This window comes from Nerophis lumbriciformis, linkage group LG17 (assembly GCF_033978685.3).
Source record: "Nerophis lumbriciformis linkage group LG17, RoL_Nlum_v2.1, whole genome shotgun sequence".
NCBI classification, from domain to species: domain Eukaryota; kingdom Metazoa; phylum Chordata; class Actinopteri; order Syngnathiformes; family Syngnathidae; genus Nerophis; species Nerophis lumbriciformis.
In genome coordinates this window covers 2,735,004-2,760,100 of record NC_084564.2, presented here as the reverse complement: position 1 = coordinate 2,760,100, position 25,097 = coordinate 2,735,004, and the positions used below count along the sequence as shown (strand labels likewise).

General features: G+C 35.9%; 1 protein-coding gene across 3 annotated transcripts in view; it reads right to left on the bottom strand.

The window, feature by feature from the left end:
* Window positions 1-1,941: 1,941 nt before the first annotated feature.
* Window positions 1,942-25,097, bottom strand: part of LOC133614342 (polypeptide N-acetylgalactosaminyltransferase 17-like) — a 100,010-nt gene continuing 76,854 nt past the window's right edge. For 2 of the 3 annotated variants that reach the window (XM_061972214.2, XM_061972212.1), the window contains exons 10-12: window positions 12,705-12,782; window positions 2,235-2,396; window positions 1,942-2,157 (exon numbers count right to left, since the gene is read on the bottom strand). In XM_061972214.2, the coding sequence (XP_061828198.1) occupies window positions 2,020-2,157; window positions 2,235-2,396; window positions 12,705-12,782 (378 nt within the window). In that variant the 3' untranslated portion in view covers window positions 1,942-2,019. The remainder of the gene's footprint in view (window positions 2,158-2,234; window positions 2,397-12,704; window positions 12,783-25,097) is intronic. The other variant, XM_061972213.1, reaches the window with a different exon arrangement.

The following is a 25,097-nucleotide window of genomic DNA, read 5'->3' as shown; positions in this document are numbered from 1 at the left end:
TTTATAATGTGTACTCATGGTTGTGGTACTAGTGTATGATGTATACTCATGGTCGTGGCACTAGTACTAGTGTGTGATGTGTACTCATGGTCGTGGTACTAGTACTAGTGTGTGATGTGTACTCATGGTCGTGGTACTAGTAGTAATGTATGATATGTACTCCTGGTCGTCTTACTAGTCTGTGATGTGTACTCATGGTCGTGGTACTAGTACTAGTGTGTGATGTGTACTCATCGTCGCGGTACTAGTATTAGTGTATGATGTGCACTCATGGTACTAGTAGTAGTGTATGATGTGTAGTCGTGATACTAGTAGTAGTGTATGATGTGTACTCATGGCACTAGTAGTAGTGTATGATGTGTACTCGTGGTATTAGTACTAGTATATCATGTGTAGTCGTGGTACTAGTACTAGTGTATGATGTGTACTCATAGTACTAGTACTAGTGTACGATGTATACTCATGGTACTAGTCCTAGTGTATGATGTGTACTCATGGTACTAGTCCTAGTGTATTATGTGTACTCATGGCACTAGTAGTAGTGTATGATGTGTACTCATGGTATTAGTACTAGTATATCATGTGTAGTCGTGATACTAGCAGTAGTGTATGATGTGTACTCATGGTACTAGTACTAGTGTATGATGTGTAGTCGTGATACTAGTAGTAGTGTATGATGTGTAGTCGTGATACTAGTAGTAGTGTATGATGTGTACTCATGGTACTAGTCCTAGTGTATGATGTGTACTCATGGTACTAGTCCTAGTGTATTATGTGTACTCATGGCACTAGTAGTAGTGTATGATGTGTACTCATGGTACTAGTACTAGTGTATGATGTGTAGTCGTGATACTAGTATTAGTGTATGATGTGTACTCATGGTACTAGTAGTAGTGTATCATGTGTACTCGTGGTACTAGTACTAGTGTATATGTGTACTCATGGCACTAGTAGTAGTGTATGATGTGTACTCATGGTACTAGTACTAGTGTATGATGTGTACTCATGGTACTAGTACTAGTGTATGATGTGTACTCATGGTACTAGTAGTAGTGTATTATGTGTACTCCTGGTACTAGTCCTAGTGTAGTATGTGTACTCATGGCACTAGTAGTAGTGTATGATGTGTACTCGTGGTATTAGTACTAGTATATCATGTGTAGTCGTGGTACTAGTACTAGTGTATGATGTGTACTCATAGTACTAGTACTAGTGTATGATGTGTACTCATGGTACTAGTACTAGTGTATGATGTGTAGTCGTGATACTAGTACTAGTGTATGATGTGTACTCATGGTACTAGTAGTAGTGTATGATGTGTACTCGTGGTATTAGTACTAGTATATCATGTGTAGTCGTGGTACTAGTACTAGTGTATGATGTGTACTCATGGTACTAGTAGTAGTGTATGATGTGTACTCATGGTACTAGTAGTAGTGTATTATGTGTACTCCTGGTACTAGTCCTAGTGTATGATGTGTACTCATGGCACTAGTAGTAGTGTATGATGTGTACTCATGGTACTAGTACTAGTGAATGATGTGTAGTCGTGATACTAGTATTAGTGTATGATGTGTACTCATGGTACTAGTACTAGTGTATGATGTGTACTCATGGTACTAGTAGTAGTGTATGATGTGTACTCATGGTACTAGTCCTAGTGTATGATGTGTACTCCTGGTACTAGTCCTAGTGTATGATGTGTACTCATGGCACTAGTAGTAGTGTATGATGTGTACTCATGGTACTAGTACTAGTGTATGATGTGTACTCATGGTACTAGTACTAGTGTATGATGTGTAGTGTACAGTAGAGGTCTATTATTAGGTTATCTAGTCATTTAAGGTGCACACACAGCGGGTGATTTGCGACAGAATGATTTTGCTCCAGCACCCCCCGCGACCACGAAAGGGACAAGCAGTAGAAAATGGATGGATGGATGGATGGATGATTTGCTCTCATTAGTTCTAATGCTCACAGGGCATAAATGTTTGTGAACAAGACATGCAGCGTGGAGCCTCACGGTTGGACGTGGATCGGGGTAATGGACCACCTCTGTCCGGAGCAATTCTGCATCACCACCTTGAAGAAGGGCTCGATCCCGGTGCGCACCACCTCCAGGCACCGCTTTGTGCCCGCGTTTTGCACCCTGCCGTTCTACGGGGCGAAAAACTGTGACAGACGGCCTCTCGCTTCCCCTTTTGACCTGCGAACTCACCAAACGCGGCACTCACCGGAGTGTAGAACCACAAGCTCTTCAGCACGTCCGTCACCTTGTTGCAGGGCTGGTGGCGCGGTACGTCGCTGTCCTGGTCGTCCACTATGCAGCGAGCGCACCAGTTGTGGAAGCCCAGCGCGCCCAACATCAGCTGACCCTTGGTGGTGTAGCGAACCAGCTGAGGGTACACAACACGGCGACAAAACGTCAACACAATCGAGTACGCTGCGGGTATCAGAAAATCTAATTGAATGCTTTTTTAATGCAACTTAAAACACTTTTAACGACCATCCCAGCAGGCACAAGACATTGATACGTGGATTATACGTACACGTCCTTTAAAACGGACTTTGAAACAATGTTGCGAAATAGTGGTATTTGTACATTGAGACAGCGTTGATGCCTAACGTTGGATCCAACGTTGTTGTTTGGGAAATAACCAAATGTCAATGGTCAAATCAACGTCAGACCGTCAGACCATTGACTAAGCGTCTTCAAAAAGCATGTTGTTTCAACATGAGCTGCAAAGCTCATGACCATAGGTGAGGATGGGAACGTAGATCGACCGGTAAATTGAGAGCTTTGCCTTCCGGCTCAGCTCCTTCTTCACCACAACGGACCGATACAGCGTCCGCATTACTGAAGACGCCGCACCGATCCGCCTGTCGATCTCACGATCCACTCTTCCCTCACTCGTGAACAAGACTCCGAGGTACTTGAACTCCTCCACTTGGGGCAAGATCTCCTCCCCAACCCGGAGATGGCACTCCACCCTTTTCCGGGCGAAAACCATGGACTCGGACTTGGAGGTGCTGATTCTCATCCCAGTCGCTTCACACTCGGCTGCGAACCGATCCAGTGAGAACTGAAGATCCTGGCCAGATGAAGCCACATCATCTGCAAAAAGCAGAGACCTAATCCTGCAGCCACCAAACCAGATCCCCTCAACGCCCTGACTGCGCCTAGAAATTCTGTCCATAAAAGTTATGAACAGAATCGGTGACAAAGGGCAGCCTTGGCGGAGTCCAACCCTCACTGGAAACGTGTCCGACTTACTGCCGGCAATGCGGACCATGCTCTGGCACTGAGCATACAGGGAGCGGACTGCCACAATCAGACAGTCCGATACCCCATACTCTCTGAGCACTCCCCACAGGACTTCCCGAGGGACACGGTCGAATGCCTTCTCCAAGTCCACAAAACACATGTAGACTGGTTGGGCAAACTCCCATGCACCCTCAAGGACCCTGCCGAGAGTATAGAGCTGGTCCACAGTTCCACGACCAGGACGAAAACCACACTGTTCCTCCTGAATCCGAGGTTCGACTATCCGGCGTAGCCTCCTCTCCAGTACACCTGAATAGACCTTACAGGGAAGGCTGAGGAGTGTGATCCCACGATAGTTAGAGCACACCCTCCGGTTCCCCTTCTTAAAGAGAGGAACCACCACCCCGGTCTGCCAATCCAGAGGTACCGCCCCCGATGTCCACGCGATGCTGCAGAGTCTTGTCAACCAAGACAGCCCCACAGCATCCAGAGCCTTAAGGAACTCCGGGCGGGTCTCATCTACTCCCGGGGCCTTGCCACCGAGGAGCTTTTTAACTACCTCAGCAACCTCAGCCCCAGAAATAGGAGAGCCCACCACAGACTCCCCAGGCACTGCTTCCTCATAGGAAGACGTGTTGGTGGGATTGAGGAGGTTTTCGAAGTATTCCCTCCACCGATCCACAACATCCGCAGTCGAGGTCAGCAGAACACCATCTTCACCATACACGGTGTTGATAGTGCACTGCTTCCCCTTCCTGAGGCGGCGGATGGTGGTCCAGAATTGCTTCGAAGCCGTCCGGAAGTCGTTTTCCATGGCTGCCCCGAACTCCTCCCATGTCCGAGTTTTTGCCTCTGCGACCGCTGAAGCCGCACACCGCTTGGCCTGTCGGTACCTGTCCGCTGCCTCGGGAGTCCTATGAGCCAAAAGAACCCGATAGGACTCCTTCTTCAGCTTGACGGCATCCCTCACCGCCGGTGTCCACCAACGGGTTCTAGGATTACCGCCACGACAAGCACCAACTACCTTGCGGCCACAGCTCCAATCAGCCGCCTCGACAATAGAGGCGCGGAACATGGTCCATTCGGACTCAATGTCCAGCACCTCCCTCGTGACATGTTCAAAGTTCTTCCGGAGGTGGGAATTGAAACTCTCTCTGACAGGAGACTCTGCCAGACGTTCCCAGCAAACTCTCACAATGCGTTTGGGCCTGCCAGGTCTGTCCGGCATCCTCCCCCACCATCGCAGCCAACTCACCACCAGGTGGTGATCGGTAGAAAGCTCCGCCCCTCTCTTAACCCGAGTGTCCAAAACATGAGGCCGCAAATCCGATGACACAACTACAAAGTCGATCATGGAAGTGCGGCCTAGGGTGTCCTGGTGCCAAGTGCACATATGGACACCCTTATGTTTGAACATGGTGTTCGTTATGGACAATCTGTGACGGGCACAAAAGTCCAATAACAAAACACCGCTCGGGCTTAGATCCGGGCAGCCATTCTTCCCAATCACGCCTCTCCAGGTTTCACTGTCGCTGCCAACATGAGCATTGAAGTCCCCCAGTAGAACGAGGGAATCACCCGGGGGAGCACTCTCAAGTACTCCCTGGAGTGAATCCAAAAAGGGTGGGTACTCTGAGCTGCGGTTTGGCGCGTAAGCGCAAACCACAGTCAGGACCCGTTCCCCCACCCGAAGGCAAAGGGAAGCTACCCTCTCGTCCACCGGGTTGAACTCCAATGTACAGGCTCTGAGCCGGGGGGCAACAAGAATTGCCACCAGAGCCCGTCGCCTCTCACTGCCGGCAAAGCCAGAGTGGAAGAGAGTCCAGCCCCTCTCGAGAGAACTGGTTCCAGAGCCCTTGCTGTGCGTCGAAGTGAGTCCGACTATATCTAGCCGGAACTTCTCCACCTCGCGCACTAGCTCAGGCTCCTTCCCCCCCAGCGAGGTGACGTTCCACGTCCCAAGAGCTAGCTTCTGTAGCCGAGGATCGGACCACCAAGTGCCCTGCCTTCGGCCGCCGCCCAGCTCACATCGCACCCGACCTCTATGACCCCTGCTATGGGTGGTGAGCCCATTGGAAGGGGGATCCACGTTGCCTCTTCGGGCTGTGCCCGGCCGGGCCCCATGGGGACAGGCCCGGCCACCAGGCGCTCGCCATCGTGCCCCATCTCCGGGCCTGGCTCCAGAGGGGGGCCCCGGTGACCCGCGTCCGGGCGAGGGAAATCTGGGTCCTTGGTTTTTATTTTTCATGGAGGTCTTCGAGCTGCTCTTTGTCTGATCCCTCACCTAGGACCAGTTTGTCTTGGGAGACCCTACTAGGGGGCATAAAGCCCCCGGACAACATAGCTCCTAGGATCATTGGGAAAATCCGGGAGGGTTGGCAAGTATGTCTATAAACAAGCTAATTGGTGTGTCTAGTGGGACGGGCGAAAGTTAAGTTTTTTTAATCAATTCCTTTACCATGAATCGATTAACGTTGACCCCCCGTTAAACAAGTTGAAAAACGTATTGGGGTGTTACCATTTAGTGGTCAATTGTAGGGAATATGTACTGTACTGTGCAATCTACTAATAAAAGTTTCAATTAATCAATCAAGTCTGAGAAAATGCATTGACTGTTTCTGTACGACCCGGTAGAAAATGCATCACGAACCGGTACCGGTCCCCTGACTGGTGGTTAGGGACCTCCGTTGTAGAATATTGGTTGGGAAATGACCAAAATTCAATGGTCAAATCAACGTCAGAACCCAACATTGATTAAACGTCATCAAAAAGTGTCATGTCTGTGTAATCATGTTTTGTTTTAAGTCATGTTTTGTTTAGTTTCTGTCTTTTCACTCCCTTGTCTGGTCACCATAGCAACCATTAGTTTTCACCTGTCACGTCACGCACCTGTTTCACGTTTTGAGTCACGCACCTGCTTTCACTAATCATGTCCATAGTATTTAAGTTCATTCATTTTCTGTTGTTCGGGCTGACGACCTACTGTCACGACTGGGTCCTGGGTGTATGCTTTTCCGGGATGCAACGGAAAGTTGGCACGGGCGAGACGGGAATGAAGGTACATGATTTATTTATTATATCAAAAAAAAACGAAAAGCACGCACAGTGGCGGAGAATAAACTATGAAACCAAAAAGACTATACAGGTAAAAGCCAGTAAATTAGAATATTTTGAAAAACTTGATTTATTTCAGTAATTGCATTCAAAAGGTGTAACTTGTACATTATATTTATTCATTGCACACAGACTGATGCATTCAAATGTTTATTTCATTTAATTTTGATGATTTGAAGTGGCAACAAATGAAAATCCAAAATTCCGTGTGTCACAAAATTAGAATATTACTTAAGGCTAATACAAAAAAGGGATTTTTAGAAATGTTGGCCAACTGAAAAGTATGAAAATGAAAAATATGAGCATGTACAATACTCAATACTTGGTTGGAGCTCCTTTTGCCTCAATTACTGCGTTAATGCGGCGTGGCATGGAGTCGATGAGTTTCTGGCACTGCTCAGGTGTTATGAGAGCCCAGGTTGCTCTGATAGTGGCCTTCAACTCTTCTGCGTTTTTGGGTCTGGCATTCTGCATCTTCCTTTTCACAATACCCCACAGATTTTCTATGGGGCTAAGGTCGGGGGAGTTGGCGGGCCAATTTAGAACAGAAATACCATGGTCCGTAAACCAGGCACGGGTAGATTTTGCGCTGTGTGCAGGCGCCAAGTCCTGTTGGAACTTGAAATCTCCATCTCCATAGAGCAGGTCAGCAGCAGGAAGCATGAAGTGCTCTAAAACTTGCTGGTAGACGGCTGCGTTGACCCTGGATCTCAGGAAACAGAGTGGACCGACACCAGCAGATGACATGGCACCCCAAACCATCACTGATGGTGGAAACTTTACACTAGACTTCAGGCAACGTGGATCCTGTGCCTCTCCTGTCTTCCTCCAGACTCTGGGACCTCGATTTCCAAAGGAAATGCAAAATTTGCATGGTTGGGTGATGGTTTGGGGTGCCATGTCATCTGCTGGTGTCGGTCCACTCTGTTTCCTGAGATCCAGGGTCAACGCAGCCGTCTACCAGCAAGTTTTAGAGCACTTCATGCTTCCTGCTGCTGACCTGCTCTATGGAGATGGAGATTTCAAGTTCCAACAGGACTTGGCGCCTGCACACAGCGCAAAATCTACCCGTGCCTGGTTTACGGACCATGGTATTTCTGTTCTAAATTGGCCCGCCAACTCCCCTGACCTTAGCCCCATAGAAAATCTGTGGGGTATTGTGAAAAGGAAGATGCAGAATGCCAGACCCAAAAACGCAGAAGAGTTGAAGGCCACTATCAGAGCAACCTGGGCTCTCATAACACCTGAGCAGTGCCAGAAACTCATCGACTCCATGCCACGCCGCATTAACGCAGTAATTGAGGCAAAAGGAGCTCCAACCAAGTATTGAGTATTGTACATGCTCATATTTTTCATTTTCATACTTTTCCGTTGGCCAACATTTCTAAAAATCCCTTTTTTGTATTAGCCTTAAGTAATATTCTAATTTTGTGACACACGGAATTTTGGATTTTCATTTGTTGCCACTTCAAATCATCAAAATTAAATGAAATAAACATTTGAATGCATCAGTCTGTGTGCAATGAATAAATATAATGTACAAGTTACACCTTTTGAATGCAATTACTGAAATAAATCAAGTTTTTCAAAATATTCTAATTTACTGGCTTTTACCTGTAAACATGGAACAAAAACTTACTTGGCTTGGACAAAAATAGTTGCATGAAGAATGGACATGGAAAGAATGGACAGAGCATAAATGTGGTGAGGTCGTCAGAAAGACAAACTGAAAAACACTGAACTTAAATACTACAGACATGATTAACGAAAACAGGTGCGTGACTCAAGACGTGAAACAGGTGCGTGACGTGACAGGTGAAAACTAATGGGTTGCTATGGTGACAATCAAGAGTGCACAATGAGTCCAAACGTGGAACAGGTGAAACTAATGGGGTAATCATGGAAACAAGACAAGGGAGTGAAAAGACAGAAACTAAAAAGTCCTATAACTAAACAAAACATGACTTAAAACAAAACATGATTACACAGACATGACAAAAAGCATGTTGTTTCAACGTTATGTTTGAGTTGCTCAACGTCAGGACCCAATTCAACAAGTTCTCAACGTTGTTTCAATGTCTTGTGCCTGCTGGGATGTTACTGCACGTGGTTACGGTATACCGTCGAGAGCATACAGACAAAAAGGAAAGCAATTGACAAAGGTAACGTTGAATAGTTGAAAAGTTGACATAAACTGTGGCCAAATGAAGCACCGATTTAATCATAACATAATAATAACAATGCAAGTAACCCTTTCAAATGCAAAAAAATTTTTTTTTCCTACTGTAGTGTTTGTAAGTATTGTAAATAGAAGGTCAATTACTCAATTTGTTGGCAAAAAATGCACTTCAATAAATGTCTTGAAGTGCATTAAAAACTGTGTTGTGTGGTTTGTTTCGTTGTCTTTGCCTCTGGACATTATACTTAATTAAGGCTGAAATGACGCGTCGACGTAGTCGACGTCATCGGTTACATAAATACGTCGACGCCGTTTTTGTGCGTCGCATATTTACGTCACACTACTTTACTGTCATGGCGGAGCGCAAAGCAGACGATGCGAGCGAGGGGAAAAAAGCACACCAAAAGTCGTCAAAAGTGTGGGAGTATTTCAATAAACGGCCTAATAATGTTGTTGTATGCACACTGTGTCGAGCGGAAATGGCCTATCATAGCAGCACAACGGCTATGAACGAACATTTGAAAAGAAAACCCCCGACAGCGTTCTTGCCATCACCATCAACAAGTCAATCGTCCGCGTGCGTATACGTTGTCATTATTACACAAAAACATGAATGTGTCATTTGTATCTGCGTTGTAAATTCATAAACTAAAGCACCGTTTCGCTCTGAGAGGCGCGTTTGGCGTGCCTGTTCAGTGTTTACAAAGACGCGCTCCTCTTTAACGCTGTGGAGAGGCGGCGGCGGCGGCGAGCGAGCGGCGAGGCGGGGCGCGCCGGGAGCGACGCCACAATCGTGCCCAGGTGCGCGATCCGCGCAGTTGGAAGAGAAAAGACTTTGTGTAAAATTAAAAGATTGTAAACCCGGCAAAGCCGTCTGGCGTTCAGTCTGTCGGTCCTGAAAGAACCCCACGGCACAAGACGTGTCACAAACGCTGACGTTAATTAGTTGTGCAAATACCTTTTACAACATTAACAGTTACATATACTATGTACAAACCAACAATTAACTTTCACTTTAATCATACTATCATTGTTGTGTTATTAAGCAAAATAAGCAATACTTTTACTTTTGTTGAAATGTTTACACTGTACACTTTTTTGTATTGGATGTTTAGCTTTATTTTTGCACATTTTAGCAAATAAGCAATACTTTTACTTTTGTTGAAATGTTTACACTTGTTACAGAATATTTCCGTTTTGCACTTTTTTGTATTGGATGTTTATCTTTATTTTTGCACATTTTAAAGCAAAATAAGCAATACTTTTACTTTTGAAATGCTTATCCTATTCCAGAATATTAAGATTTGCACTGGATGTTTACTTTTATATTTGCACATTAAAAAGCAAATAAGCTACTTTTAATTGTGTTAAATGTTAAAAGTTTTAAATGTTTACATTGTTACAGAATATTTTGTCATGTTGTTGTCAATGTTGACTGACTAGTGGCCATACTTTTTTTTTTTGTAAATAAAAGCCATGCCTTTTGAAAAAAACTGGCCTACATTTATTTTTTCCTCTTCATTTTAAATAAAATAAAAAAAATCGGTAAAAGGACAAATAATCTATAGATTAATCGAAAAAATAATCTATAGATTAACCGATTAATCGAAAAAAATAATCTATAGATTAATCGATAGAAAAATAATCGTTAGCTGCAGCCCTATACTTAATGCTTTTCAATGCCATGCAAGGCCTTGATTTTCGCAAAATCCAATGAATGATTTTTTTTTTTAATGCTTTCAAGTAGTGATGGGTTGATGAGGCGTCATGAAGCGTTTCGACACATTGCAAAACTGTATTGATACTGTGTCGATACTGTGTCACTAAATACTGACATCTGCTGGACATTAAAAATCCCTACAGGCAACCTATGGACCGACTCAACTGACACTGATTTGATGCCCTAGTACAGGGGTCACCAACCTTTTTGAAACCAAAAACTACTTCTTGGGTACTGATTAATGCGAAGGGCTACCAGTTTGATACACACTTAAATAAATAAATATATTGTCATTTGTAAGTTACACGTAAGTGTGATTTAAACAAGAATAGCTAAATAAATACATTTATATATATAAAAAAATGGGTATTTCTGTCTGTCATTCCGTCGTACATTTTTTTTTCCTTTTACGGAAGGTTTTTTGTAGAGAATAAATGATGAAAAAACACTTAATTGAACGGTTTAAAAGAGGAGAAAACACGAAAAAAAATTAAAATAACATTTTGAAACATAGTTTATCTTCAATTTCGACTCTTTAAAATTCAAAATTCAACCGACAAAAAGAAGAGAAAAACTAGCTAATTTGAATCTTTTTGAAAAAATTAAAAAAATAATTTATGGAACATCATTAGTAATTTTTCCTGATTAAGATACATTTTAGAATTTTGATGACATGTTTTGAATTGGTTAAAATCCAATCTGCACTTTGTTAGAATATTTAACAAATTGGACCAAGCTATATTTCTAACAAAGACAAATCAGTATTTCTTCTAGATTTTCCAGAACAAAAATTTTAAAAGAAATTCAAAATACTTTGAAATAAGATTTAAATTTGATTCTACAGATTTTCTAGATTTGCCAGAATAATTTTTTTGAATTTTAATCATAGTAAGTTTGAAGAAATATTTCACAAATATTCTTCGTCGAAAAAAACAGAAGCTAAAATATTTATTATTCTTTACAATGAAAAAAAAAAAAAATTACTTGAACATTGATTTAAATTGTCAGGAAAGAAGAGGAAGAAATTTAAAAGGTAAAAAGGTATATTTGTTTAAAAATCCTAAAATAATTTTTAAGGTTGTATTTTTTCTCTAAAATTGTATATCTAAAAGTAATAAGAAGCAAAGTAAAAAAATAAATGAATTTATTTAAACAAGTGAAGACCCATCCATCCATCCTTTTTCTACCACTTATTCCAAGTCTTTAAAATATTTTTTGGATTTTCAAATTCTATTTGAGTTTTGTCTCTTTTAGAATTAAAAATGTCGAGCAAAGCGAGACCAGCTTGCTAGTAAATAAATAACATTTAAAAAAATAGAGGCAGCTCACTGGTAAGTGCTGCTCTTTGAGCTATTTTTTAGAACAGGCCAGCGGGCGACTGATCTGGTCCTTACGGGCTACCTGGTGACCGCGGGCACCGCGTTGGTGACCCCTGCCCTAGTATATACAATAATATAAACCGAGTCATTGTATTTCATTTAGGATTATTTCATATCTTCATTTAAATAAAAATATATTTGTATCTTTTTTTAGATACAGTCAATAAATAATGTGAACATGTATCATAACATGGAAATCTAAGAGAACGTGTTGTGGATGATTGTGGACTGGGAATTTTTTTAATTTAATTTTTTTACACATTTTTATTAAAATAAACAACTTTAACACTGTTAAAACTATGCGCCACACTGCGAACCCACATCAAACAAGAATGACGAACACATTTCGGGAGAACATCCGTACCGTAACACAACAGAACAAATACCCAGAAACCCTTGCAGCACTAACTCTGATTGTGGACTGGGAATTTTTTTAATACATTTTTTTTACACATTTTTATAAAAAAAAAAAAAAAAAGTTTTTCCGACGTATTACATTTTAGACGATTTCTCTTAGTTATTATTTCTCCGGCTGTAGAAAAGAGCCGCTCACAGGGCACAGAGGCGACGACACAGTTGGCGTATCGGTCACGTGACCAAAACAGCTCATGATCGGTCACGTGACTTTCTAAAAGCGGTACGCGCACCGACACAGGGTTTCGCTCTATGAGCTCGACGCATGCGCCGATGCATCGGTGTCGCCGGACCTATCACTAGCCTTGATTTTCGCAAAATCCAATGAATGATTTTTTTTTAATGCTTTCAAGTGACCCACGGGAACCCCGCTAGCAGCTTTTTTGCGTGCAGACTCAAAAAGTCCAATTTCCTTCGTTTTAGCTTTTACACACCAAGTTAACGTCACGCTGTCAACAAAAGTGTGCGGATTGTTTAGGACGCGGGTGTCAAAAGTGCGGCACCCGGCAGGCTCTTTTTCTTTTTTTATTCTAAAAATACAAATAAGCAAGAATGGGGGCAATAAAGAACAGTAATATGACAAGAAGAAAGTGCAAATATGAGATGAAAGGTCATGATCCTGTCCTGCCACACCTGTCTTTCTGCTGTCTCCCTTCTTTGTGCTACAGTGCCTGTGTTTGCAGCTCCTGGGGCGCAGGGACCATCGCACACCTGCAATCAGTCTGCCATTAGGCCAAGAAATAGCGCCAACAGCTTCATTTTCTCGTCTGGTTGATTTACAGTGGTACGTTGGTTTTCATCATCCGTTTCAAATGGTCCCGTGAAGACGGAATTGTAGGAAAAACTAAGCCATTTTTCCCATTTAGAAATGAATGAATGAACATTTTATGTCGCTTTTACTTGAAGGGGACTAGTCTAGTGCTTCTCACCTTCATTATCAAAGTGCTGGCAAACGCAACTTTCTTTTGGCCCCTATGTTGGATTATTTTGCAGTCATACTCAAAAAAAAAAAAGAAGTGAATTATATTTACAGGTAAAAGCCAGTAAATTAGAATATTTTGAAAAACTTGATTTATTTCAGTAATTGCATTCAAAAGGTGTAACTTGTACATTATATTTATTCATTGCACACAGACTGATGCATTCAAATGTTTATTTCATTTAATTTTGATGATTTGAAGTGGCAACAAATGAAAATCCAAAATTCCGTGTGTCACAAAATTAGAATATTACTTAAGGCTAATACAAAAAATGGGATTTTTAGAAATGTTGGCCAACTGAAAAGTATGAAAATGAAAAATATGAGCATGTACAATACTCAATACTTGGTTGGAGCTCCTTTTGCCTCAATTACTGCGTTAATGCGGCGTGGCGTGGAGTCGATGAGTTTCTGGCACTGCTCAGGTGTTATGAGAGCCCAGGTTGCTCTGATAGTGGCCTTCAACTCTTCTGCGTTTTTGGGTCTGGCATTCTGCATCTTCCTTTTCACAATACCCCACAGATGTTCTATGGGGCTAAGGTCAGGGGAGTTGGCGGGCCAATTTAGAACAGAAATACCATGGTCCGTAAACCAGGCACGGGTAGATTTTGCGCTGTGTGCAGGCGCCAAGTCCTGTTGGAACTTGAAATCTCCATCTCCATAGAGCAGGTCAGCAGCAGGAAGCATGAAGTGCTCTAAAACTTGCTGGTAGACGGCTGCGTTGACCCTGGATCTCAGGAAACAGAGTGGACCGACACCAGCAGATGACATGGCACCCCAAACCATCACCCAACCATGCAAATTTTGCATTTCCTTTGGAAATCGAGGTCCCAGAGTCTGGAGGAAGACAGGAGAGGCACAGGATCCACGTTGCCTGAAGTCTAGTGTAAAGTTTCCACCATCAGTGATGGTTTGGGGTGCCATGTCATCTGCTGGTGTCGGTCCACTCTGTTTCCTGAGATCCAGGGTCAACGCAGCCGTCTACCAGCAAGTTTTAGAGCACTTCATGCTTCCTGCTGCTGACCTGCTCTATGGAGATGGAGATTTCAAGTTCCAACAGGACTTGGCGCCTGCACACAGCGCAAAATCTACCCGTGCCTGGTTTACGGACTATGGTATTTCTGTTCTAAATTGGCCCGCCAACTCCCCTGACCTTAGCCCCATAGAAAATCTGTGGGGTATTGTGAAAAGGAAGATGCAGAATGCCAGACCCAAAAACGCAGAAGAGTTGAAGGCCACTATCAGAGCAACCTGGGCTCTCATAACACCTGAGCAGTGCCAGAAACTCATCGACTCCATGCCACGCCGCATTAACGCAGTAATTGAGGCAAAAGGAGCTCCAACCAAGTATTGAGTATTGTACATGCTCATATTTTTCATTTTCATACTTTTCAGTTGGCCAACATTTCTAAAAATCCCTTTTTTGTATTAGCCTTAAGTAATATTCTAATTTTGTGACACACGGAATTTTGGATTTTCATTTGTTGCCACTTCAAATCATCAAAATTAAATGAAATAAACATTTGAATGCATCAGTCTGTGTGCAATGAATAAATATAATGTACAAGTTACACCTTTTGAATGCAATTACTGAAATAAATCAAGTTTTTCAAAATATTCTAATTTACTGGCTTTTACCTGTATATAGCGCTTTTCTCTAGTGACTCAAAGCGCTTTACATAGTGAAACCCAATATCTAAGTTACATTTAAACCAGTGAAAAAAAAGCAGGGAATCTTTTGTTTTGTTTCCTTTTTGCAATCCATTGATGATACGCGGGCAAAAAGAATGTTTTTCACGTGCGGTGTTTGGCAGTACAAAAACTAAGGCTATCTGCAATTTTGGATTTGCAATATAAAATCGGACTGATCGGTTAACGCTGTTGTTGTTTTCCAAAGATCACAGCGAATGGTGAGTCCCACAAATAATCAGATATTATTTGTGGTTTGTTTTCTACCTCAAATAAAAAGGCGAAAACAGCCAGAGAAACAAACATGGTAGAGTTTGGCCCCGCTGTGGTCCACTTCAGCTCTGAAGACGATTACCGTATTTTCCGCACCATAAGCCGCCCTGGGTTATAAGCCGCGCATTCAATGAACGGCATATTTCAAAACTTTGTCCACCTATAAGCCGCCCCGTGTTATAAGCCGCATCTAACTGCGCTACAGGGAATGTCAAAAAAACAGTCAGATAGGTCAGTCAAACTTTAATAATATATTAAAAACCAGCGTGATGTGGGCGCGCATGGAGTCGTATATCAACATGGACGGAGCTGCGTGAAAAAAGCCACCCGGCCTCTTCGCGTAAACTTCCCTTAACCACTCGCTCATCTTTTCTTCATCCATCCATCCCTTCGAGTTAGCTTTTATGATGACGCCGGCTGGAAAGGTCTCTTTTGGCAAGGTCTTCCTTTTGAATATCACCATGGGTGGAAGTTTCTGGCCATTAGCATGGCAAGCTAGAACCACAGTGAAGGATGACTTCTCATTCCCTGTGGTGCGAATATTCACCGTACGTGCTCCCGTTGGGCAGCACGGTGGAAGAGGGGTTAGTGCGTCTGCCTCACAATACGAAGGTCCTGAGTAGTCGTGAGTTCAATCCCGGCCTCGGGATCTTTCTGTGTGGAGTTTGCATGTTCTCCCCGTGACTGCGTGGGTTCCCTCCGGGTACTCCGGCTTCCTCCCACCTCCAAAGACATGCACCTGGGGATAGGTTGATTGGCAACACTAAATTGGCCCTAGTGTGTGAATGTGAGTGTGAATGTTGTCTGTCTATCTGTGTTGGCCCTGCGATGAGGTGGCGTCTTGTCCAGGGTGTACCCCGCCTTCCGCCCAATTGTAGCTGAGATAGGCTACAGCGCCCCCCCGCGACCCCGAAGGGAATAAGCGGTAGAAAATGGATGGATGGATGGATGGATGGATGGTGCTCCCGTTGTATCCACAGTGCGGTTCACAGGAATATCAAAAGTCAGTGGAACCTCGTCCATGTTGATAATGTTCTCTGGCCGGATCTTTTTTTCAGCTATCTTGTTTTTACAATATGCACGGAAAGTAGCCAGCTTTTCTTGAAAGTCTTTAGGCAGTTGCTGTGAAATAGTAGTCCGTGTGCGGATGGAGAGATTGCGTCTTTTCATGAACCGGAAACCTGTCGCTTAGTAGGAGCCATTTTGTGGTCTTTACAGATGTAAACACACAAAGGAAATGAAACGTAATATCCGCGCGCTTCTTCTTCTTCTACGGGGGCGGGTGGTTGCTTACAGTAGAAGAAGAAGCGCTTCCTCTTCTATGGGGGCGGGTGCTTACCTTGGCGGTTGCTTGCGTAGAAGAAGAAGCACTTCCTCTTCTACGGGGAAAAAAGATGGCGGCTGTTTACCGTAGTTGCGAGACCTAAACTTTATGAAAATGAATCTTAATATTAATCCATATATAAAGCGCACCGGGTTATAAGCCGCACTGTCAGCTTTTGAGTAAATTTGTGGTTTTTAGGTGCGGCTAATAGTGCGGAAAATACGGTAAACTTGACAATCCAGAGCAGGAATGAAATTACTGCTAAAACTACACAAATACACAAAAAATGTTTTGACTCCCTAATATTTTTTTCCTCCCAAACAATTTTCTGCAAGTGAAAAAAAACAATTCGAAAGTATAAAAAACAATTTTTTTTTGCAAGTTCAATAACAATTTTCTTCGAGTAAAATAAAACTATTCATAAAAAAAAATGTTCTTCAATAAAAAGATTATTCACATGGATAAAAACTATTTTCTTCAATTTAAAAAAACGATTCCTAATTATAAAAACTATTTTCTGCAATAAAAAAAACTAAATGCAAGTTTAAGAACAATTTTCTGCAAGTGAAAAAAACAATTCGAAAGTATAAAAAACGATTTTCTTCAATTAATAATGATTTTTTTTTTGGCAAGTTCAATAACAATTTTCTTCGAGTAAAATAAAACGATTCATTAAAAAAATGTTCTTCAATAAAAAGATTATTCACATGGATAAAAACTATTTTCTTCAATTTAAAAAAACGATTCCTAATTATAAAAACTATTTTCTGCAATAAAAAAAACTAAATGCAAGTTTAAGAACAATTTCCTGCAAGTGAAAAAAACAATTTGAAAGTATAAAAAACGATTTTCTTCAATTAATAATGATTTTTTTTTTGCAAGTTCAATAACAATTTTCTTCGAGTAAAATAAAACGATTCATAAAAAAAAATGTTTTTCAATAAAAAGATTATTCACATGGATAAAAACTATTTTCTTCAATTTAAAAAAACGATTCCTAATTATAAAAACTATTTTCTGCAATAAAAAAAAACTAAATGCAAGTTTAAGAACAATTTTCTGCAAGTGAAAAAAAACAATTCGAAAGTATAAAAAACGATTTTCTTAAATTAATAATGTTTTTTTTTTTTGCAAGTTCAATAACAATTTTCTTCGAGTAAAATAAAACGATTCATAAAAAAAAAAATGTTTTTCAATAAAAAGATTATTCACATGGATAAAAACTATTTTCTTCAATTTAAAAAAACGATTCCTAATTATAAAAACTATTTTCTGCAATAAAAAAAAACTAAATGCAAGTTTAAGAACAATTTTCTGCAAGTGAAAAAAACAATTCGAAAGTATAAAAAACGATTTTCTTCAATTAATAATGATTTTTTTTTTGCAAGTTCAATAACAATTTTCTTCGAGTAAAATAAAACTATTCATAAAAAAAAAAGTTCTTCAATAAAAAGATTATTCACATGGATAAAAACTATTTTCTTCAATTTAAAAAAACGATTCCTAATTATAAAAACTATTTTCTGCAAAAAAAAAACTAAATGCAAGTTTAACAACAATTTTCTGCAAGTAAAAAAAAATATTTTCTGCATGTATAAAACGGTTTGCAAGTATAAAAACAATTGTATTCAATTAAAAAAAGGATTCGCGAGTATGAAAACAATTTTTGTGCAAGTAAAAAAAGGATTCGCAAGTATAAAAACAACTTTGTGCAAATAACAAAAGGATTTGCTTGTATAAAAACAGTTTTCTTCAATTAAAAAATGATTTGTTCGTGTAAAAACAATTTTCTTCAATTAAAAAAACGATTCACAATTAAAACAAAACTTTGGTGCAGTTAAAAAAATGATTTGCATGCATAAAAACAAATTTCTTCAATTAGAAAAACAATTTCTGAGGATAAAAACGATTTTCTTCAATTAAAAAAATTATTTGTAAGTATACATTTTTTTCTTCAATTAAAAAAAATATTCCCAAGTATAAAAACTCTTCTGCAAGTAAAAAAACGATTTGCAAGTAAAAAAAAAACAAATTTCTTCAATTAAATTTTTTTTCCGCAAGTATAAAAACAATTTTCTGCAAGTAAAAAGAAATATTCCCAAGTATAAAAACTCTTCTGCAAGTAAAAAAACGATTCGAAAGTATAAAAAACGATTTTCTTCAATTAATAATGATTTTTTTTTTGCAAGTTCAATAACAATTTTCTTCGAGTAAAATAAAACAATTCATAAAAAAAATGTTCTTCAATAAAAAGATTATTCACATGGATAAAAACTATTTTCTTCAATTTAAAAAAACGATTCCTAATTATAAAAACTATTTTCTGCAATAAAAAAAAACTAAATGCAAGTTTAAGAACAATTTTCTGCAAGTGAAAAAAACAATTCGAATGTATAAAAACGATTTTCTTCAATTAATAATGATTTTTTTTTTGCAAGTTCAATAACAATTTTCTTCGAGTAAAATAAAACAATTCATTAAAAAAATGTTCTTCAATAAAAAGATTATTCACATGGATAAAAACTATTTTCTTCAATTTAAAAAAACGATTCCTAATTATAAAAACTATTTTCTGCAATAAAAAAAACTAAACGCAAGTTTAAGAACAATTTTCTGCAAGTGAAAAAAACAATTCGAAAGTATAAAAAACGATTTTCTTCAATTAATAATGATTTTTTTTTGCAAGTTCAATAACAATTTTCTTCGAGTAAAATAAAACAATTCATAAAAAAAATGTTCTTCAATAAAAAGATTATTCACATGGATAAAAACTATTTTCTTCAATTTAAAAAAACGATTCCTAATTATAAAAACTATTTTCTGCAATAAAAAAAAACTAAATGCAAGTTTAAGAACAATTTTCTGCAAGTGAAAAAAACAATTCGAAAGTATAAAAAACGATTTTCTTCAATTAATAATGATTTTTTTTTTTGCAAGTTCAATAACAATTTTCTTCCAGTAAAATAAAACGATTCATAAAAAAAAAAGTTCTTCAATAAAAAGATTATTCACATGGATAAAAACTATTTTCTTCAATTTAAAAAAACGATTCCTAATTATAAAAACTATTTTCTGCAATAAAAAAAACTAAATGCAAGTTTAAGAACAATTTTCTGCAAGTGAAAAAAACAATTCGAAAGTATAAAAAACGATTTTCTTCAATTAATGATTTTTTTTTTTTGCAAGTTCAATAACAATTTTCTTCGAGTAAAATAAAACAATTCATTAAAAAAATGTTCTTCAATAAAAAGATTATTCACATGGATAAAAACTATTTTCTTCAATTTAAAAAAACGATTCCTAATTATAAAAACTATTTTCTGCAATAAAAAAAACTAAATGCAAGTTTAAGAACAATTTTCTGCAAGTGAAAAAAACAATTCGAAAGTATAAAAAACGATTTTCTTCAATTAATAATGATTTTCTTTTGCAAGTTCAATAACAATTTTCTTCGAGTAAAATAAAACTATTCATAAAAAAAAAAGTTCTTCAATAAAAAGATTATTCACATGGATAAAAACTATTTTCTTCAATTTAAAAAAACGATTCCTAATTATAAAAACTATTTTCTGCAATAAAAAAAAACTAAACGCAAGTTTAAGAACAATTTTCTGCAAGTGAAAAAAACAATTCGAAAGTATAAAAAACGATTTTCTTCAATTAATAATGATTTTTTTTTTTGCAAGTTCAATAACAATTTTCTCCGAGTAAAATAAAACGATTCATAAAAAAAATGTTCTTCAATAAAAAGATTATTCACATGGATAAAAACTATTGTCTTCAATTTAAAAAAACGATTCCTAATTATAAAAACTATTTTCTGCAATAAAAAAAAATAAACGCAAGTTTAAGAACAATTTTCTGCAAGTAAAAAAAATATTTTCTGCATTAATAAAACGGTTTGCAAGTATAAAAACAATTGTATTCAATTAAAAAAAGGATTCGCAAGTATGAAAACAATTTTTGTGCAAGTAAAAAAAGGATTCGCAAGTATAAAAACAACTTTGTGCAAATAACAAAAGGATTTGCTTGTATAAAAACAGTTTTCTTCAATTAAAAAATTATTTGTTCGTGTAAAAACAATTTTCTTCAATTGAAAACACGATTCGCAAGTATAACAAAACTTTGGTGCAAGTAAAAAAATGATTTGCATGTATAAAAACAAATTTCTTCAATTAGAAAAACAATTTCTGAGGATAAAAACGATTTTCTTCAATTTAAAAAATTATTTGCAAGTATATATTTTTTTTCTTCAATTAAAAAAAACGATTCCTAATTATAAAAACTATTTTCTGCAATAAAAAAAACTAAACGCAAGTTTAAGAACAATTTTCTGCAAGTAAAAAAAATATTTTCTGCATGTATAAAACGGTTTGCAAGTATAAAAACAATTGTATTCAATTAAAAAAAGGATTCGCAAGTATGAAAACAATTTTTGTGCAAGTAAAAAAAGGATTCGCAAGTATAAAAACAACTTTGTGCAAATAAAAGGATTTGCTTGTATAAAAACAGTTTTCTTCAATTAAAAAATGATTTGTTCGTGTAAAAACAATTTTCTTCAATTAAAAACACGATTCGCAAGTAAAACAAAACTTTGGTGCAGTTAAAAAAATTATTTGCATGTATAAAAACAAATTTCTTCAATTAGAAAAACAATTTCTGAGGATAAAAACGATTTTCTTCAATTAAAAAAAAAAATTTGCAAGTATATATTTTTTTTCTTCAATTAAAAAAAATATTCCCAAGTATAAAAAAACTCTTCTGCAAGTAAAAAAAAAAACGATTTGCAAGTAAAAAAAACAAATTTCTTCAATTAAAAAAACGATTCGCAAGTAAAACAAAACTTTGGTGCAAGTAAAAAAAATGATTTGCATGTATAAAAACACATTTCTTCAATTAGAAAAACAATTTCTGAGGATAAAAACGATTTTCTTCAATTAAAAAAATAATTTGCAAGTATATATTTTTTTTCTTCAATTAAAAAAATGATTCCCAAGTATAAAAAACTCTTCTGCAAGTAAAAAAAAAAACGATTTGCAAGTAAAAAAAACAAATTTCTTCAATTAAAAAAACGATTCGCAAGTATAACAAAACTTTGGTGCAAGTAAAAAAAATGATTTGCATGTATAAAAACAAATTTCTTCAATTAGAAAAACAATTTCTGAGGATAAAAACGATTTTCTTCAATTAAAAAAATAATTTGCAAGTATATATTTTTTTTCTTCAATTAAAAAAAATATTCCCAAGTATAAAAAACTCTTCTGCAAGTAAAAAAAAACGATTTGCAAGTAAAAAAAAACAAATTTCTTCAATTAAAAAAACGATTCGCAAGTAAAACAAAACTTTGGTGCAAGTAAAAAAAATGATTTGCATGTATAAAAACAAATTTCTTCAATTAGTAAAACAATTTCTGAGGATAAAAACGATTTTCTTCAATTAAAAAAATAATTTGCAAGTATATATTTTTTTTCTTCAATTAAAAAAATTATTCCCAAGTATAAAAAACTCTTCTGCAAGTAAAAAAAAACGATTTGCAAGTAAAAAAAAACAAATTTCTTCAATTAAAAAAAAAACGATTCGCAAGTAAAACAAAACTTTGGTGCAAGTAAAAAAAATGATTTGCATGTATAAAAACAAATTTCTTCATTTAGAAAAACAATTTCTGAGGATAAAAACTATTTTCTTCAATTAAAAAAATAATTTGCAAGTATATATATATATTTTTTCAATTAAAAAAATTATTCCCAAGTATAAAAAACTCCTCTGCAAGTAAAAAAAAAAACGATTTGCAAGTAAAAAAAACAAATTTCTTCAATTAAAAAAACGATTCGCAAGTAAAACAAAACTTTGGTGCAAGTAAAAAAAATGATTTGCATGTATAAAAACAAATTTTTTCAATTAGAAAAACAATTTCTGAGGATAAAAACGATTTTCTTCAATTAAAAAAATAATTTGCAAGTATGTATTTTTTTTCTTCAATTAAAAAAATTATTCCCAAGTATAAAAAACTCTTCTGCAAGTAAAAAAAAAAAACGATTTGCAAGTAAAAAAAAACAAATTTCTTCAATTAAAAAAACGATTCGCAAGTAAAACAAAACTTTGGTGCAAGTAAAAAAATGATTTGCATGTATAAAAACAAATTTCTTCAATTAGAAAAACAATTCTGAGGATAAAAACGATTTTCTTCAATTAAAAAAATTATTTGCAAGTATACATTTTTTTCTTCAATTAAAAAAAGTATTCCCAAGTACAAAAAACTCTTCTGCAAGTAAAAAAACGATTTGCAAGTAAAAAAAACAAATTTCTTCAATTACATTTTTTTCCCGCAAGTATAAAAACAATTTTCTGCAAGTAAAAAAACGATTTTCTGCAAGTAAAAAAAAAAATTATTTGTTCGTGTAAAAACAATTTTCTTCAATCAAAAGAAATATTCCCAAGTATAAAAACTCTTCTGCAAGTAAAAAAAACGATTCGAAAGTATAAAAAACGATTTTCTTCAATTAATAATGATTTTTTTTTGCAAGTTCAATAACAATTTTCTTCGAGTAAAATAAAACGATTCATAAAAAAAAAAAGTTCTTCAATAAAAAGATTATTCACATGGATAAAAACTATTTTCTTCAATTTAAAAAAACGATTCCTAATTATAAAAACTATTTTCTGCAATAAAAAAATATTTTCTGCATGTAAAAAACGGTTTGCAAGTATAAAAACAATTGTATTCAATTAAAAAAAGGATTCGCGAGTATGAAAACATTTTTTGTGCAAGTAAAAAAAGGATTCGCAAGTATAAAAACAACTTTGTGCAAATAACAAAAGGATTTGCTTGTATAAAAACAGTTTTCTTCAATTAAAAAATGATTTGTTCGTGTAAAAACAATTTTCTTCAATTAAAAACACGATTCGCAAGTAAAACAAAACTTTGGTGCAGTTAAAAAAATGATTTGCATGTATAAAAACAAATTTCTTCAATTAGTAAAACAATTTCTGAGGATAAAAACGATTTTCTTCAATTTAAAAAATTATTCGCAAGTATATATTTTTTTTCTTCAATTAAAAAAATTATTCCCAAGTATAAAAAAACTCTTCTGCAAGTAAAAAAAAAAACGATTTGCAAGTAAAAAAAACAAATTTCTTCAATTAAAAAAAACGATTCGCAAGTAAAACAAAACTTTGTTGCAAGTAAAAAAAAATGATTTGCATGTATAAAAACAAATTTCTTCAATTAGAAAAACAATTTCTGAGGATAAAAACGATTTTCTTCAATTAAAAAAAATATTTGCAAGTATATATTTTTTTTCTTCAATTAAAAACATTATTCCCAAGTATAAAAAACTCTTCTGCAAGTAAAAAAAAAAACGATTTGCAAGTAAAAAAAACAAATTTCTTCAATTAAAAAAAAGATTCGCAAGTAAAACAAAACTTTGGTGCAAGTAAAATAAAAGATTTGCATGTATAAAAACACATTTCTTCAATTAGAAAAACAATTTCTGAGGATAAAAACGATTTTCTTCAATTAAAAAAATAATTTGCAAGTATATATATTTTTTCTTCAATTAAAAAAAGTATTCCCAAGTACAAAAAACTCTTCTGCAAGTAAAAAAACGATTTGCAAGTAAAAAAAACAAATTTCTTCAATTACATTTTTTTCCCGCAAGTATAAAAACAATTTTCTGCAAGTAAAAAAACGATTTTCTGCAAGTAAAAAAAAAAATTATTTGTTCGTGTAAAAACAATTTTCTTCAATCAAAAGAAATATTCCCAAGTATAAAAACTCTTCTGCAAGTAAAAAAAACGTTTCGAAAGTATAAAAAACGATTTTCTTCAATTAATAATGATTTTTTTTTGCAAGTTCAATAACAATTTTCTTCGAGTAAAATAAAACGATTCATAAAAAAAAAAAGTTCTTCAATAAAAAGATTATTCACATGGATAAAAACTATTTTCTTCAATTTAAAAAAACGATTCCTAATTATAAAAACTATTTTCTGCAATAAAAAAATATTTTCTGCATGTAAAAAACGGTTTGCAAGTATAAAAACAATTGTATTCAATTAAAAAAAGGATTCGCGAGTATGAAAACATTTTTTGTGCAAGTAAAAAAAGGATTCGCAAGTATAAAAACAACTTTGTGCAAATAACAAAAGGATTTGCTTGTATAAAAACAGTTTTCTTCAATTAAAAAATGATTTGTTCGTGTAAAAACAATTTTCTTCAATTAAAAACACGATTCGCAAGTAAAACAAAACTTTGGTGCAGTTAAAAAAATGATTTGCATGTATAAAAACAAATTTCTTCAATTAGTAAAACAATTTCTGAGGATAAAAACGATTTTCTTCAATTTAAAAAATTATTCGCAAGTATATATTTTTTTTCTTCAATTAAAAAAATTATTCCCAAGTATAAAAAAACTCTTCTGCAAGTAAAAAAAAAAACGATTTGCAAGTAAAAAAAACAAATTTCTTCAATTAAAAAAAACGATTCGCAAGTAAAACAAAACTTTGTTGCAAGTAAAAAAAATGATTTGCATGTATAAAAACAAATTTCTTCAATTAGAAAAACAATTTCTGAGGATAAAAACGATTTTCTTCAATTAAAAAAAATATTTGCAAGTATATATTTTTTTTCTTCAATTAAAAACATTATTCCCAAGTATAAAAAACTCTTCTGCAAGTAAAAAAAAAAACGATTTGCAAGTAAAAAAAACAAATTTCTTCAATTAAAAAAAAGATTCGCAAGTAAAACAAAACTTTGGTGCAAG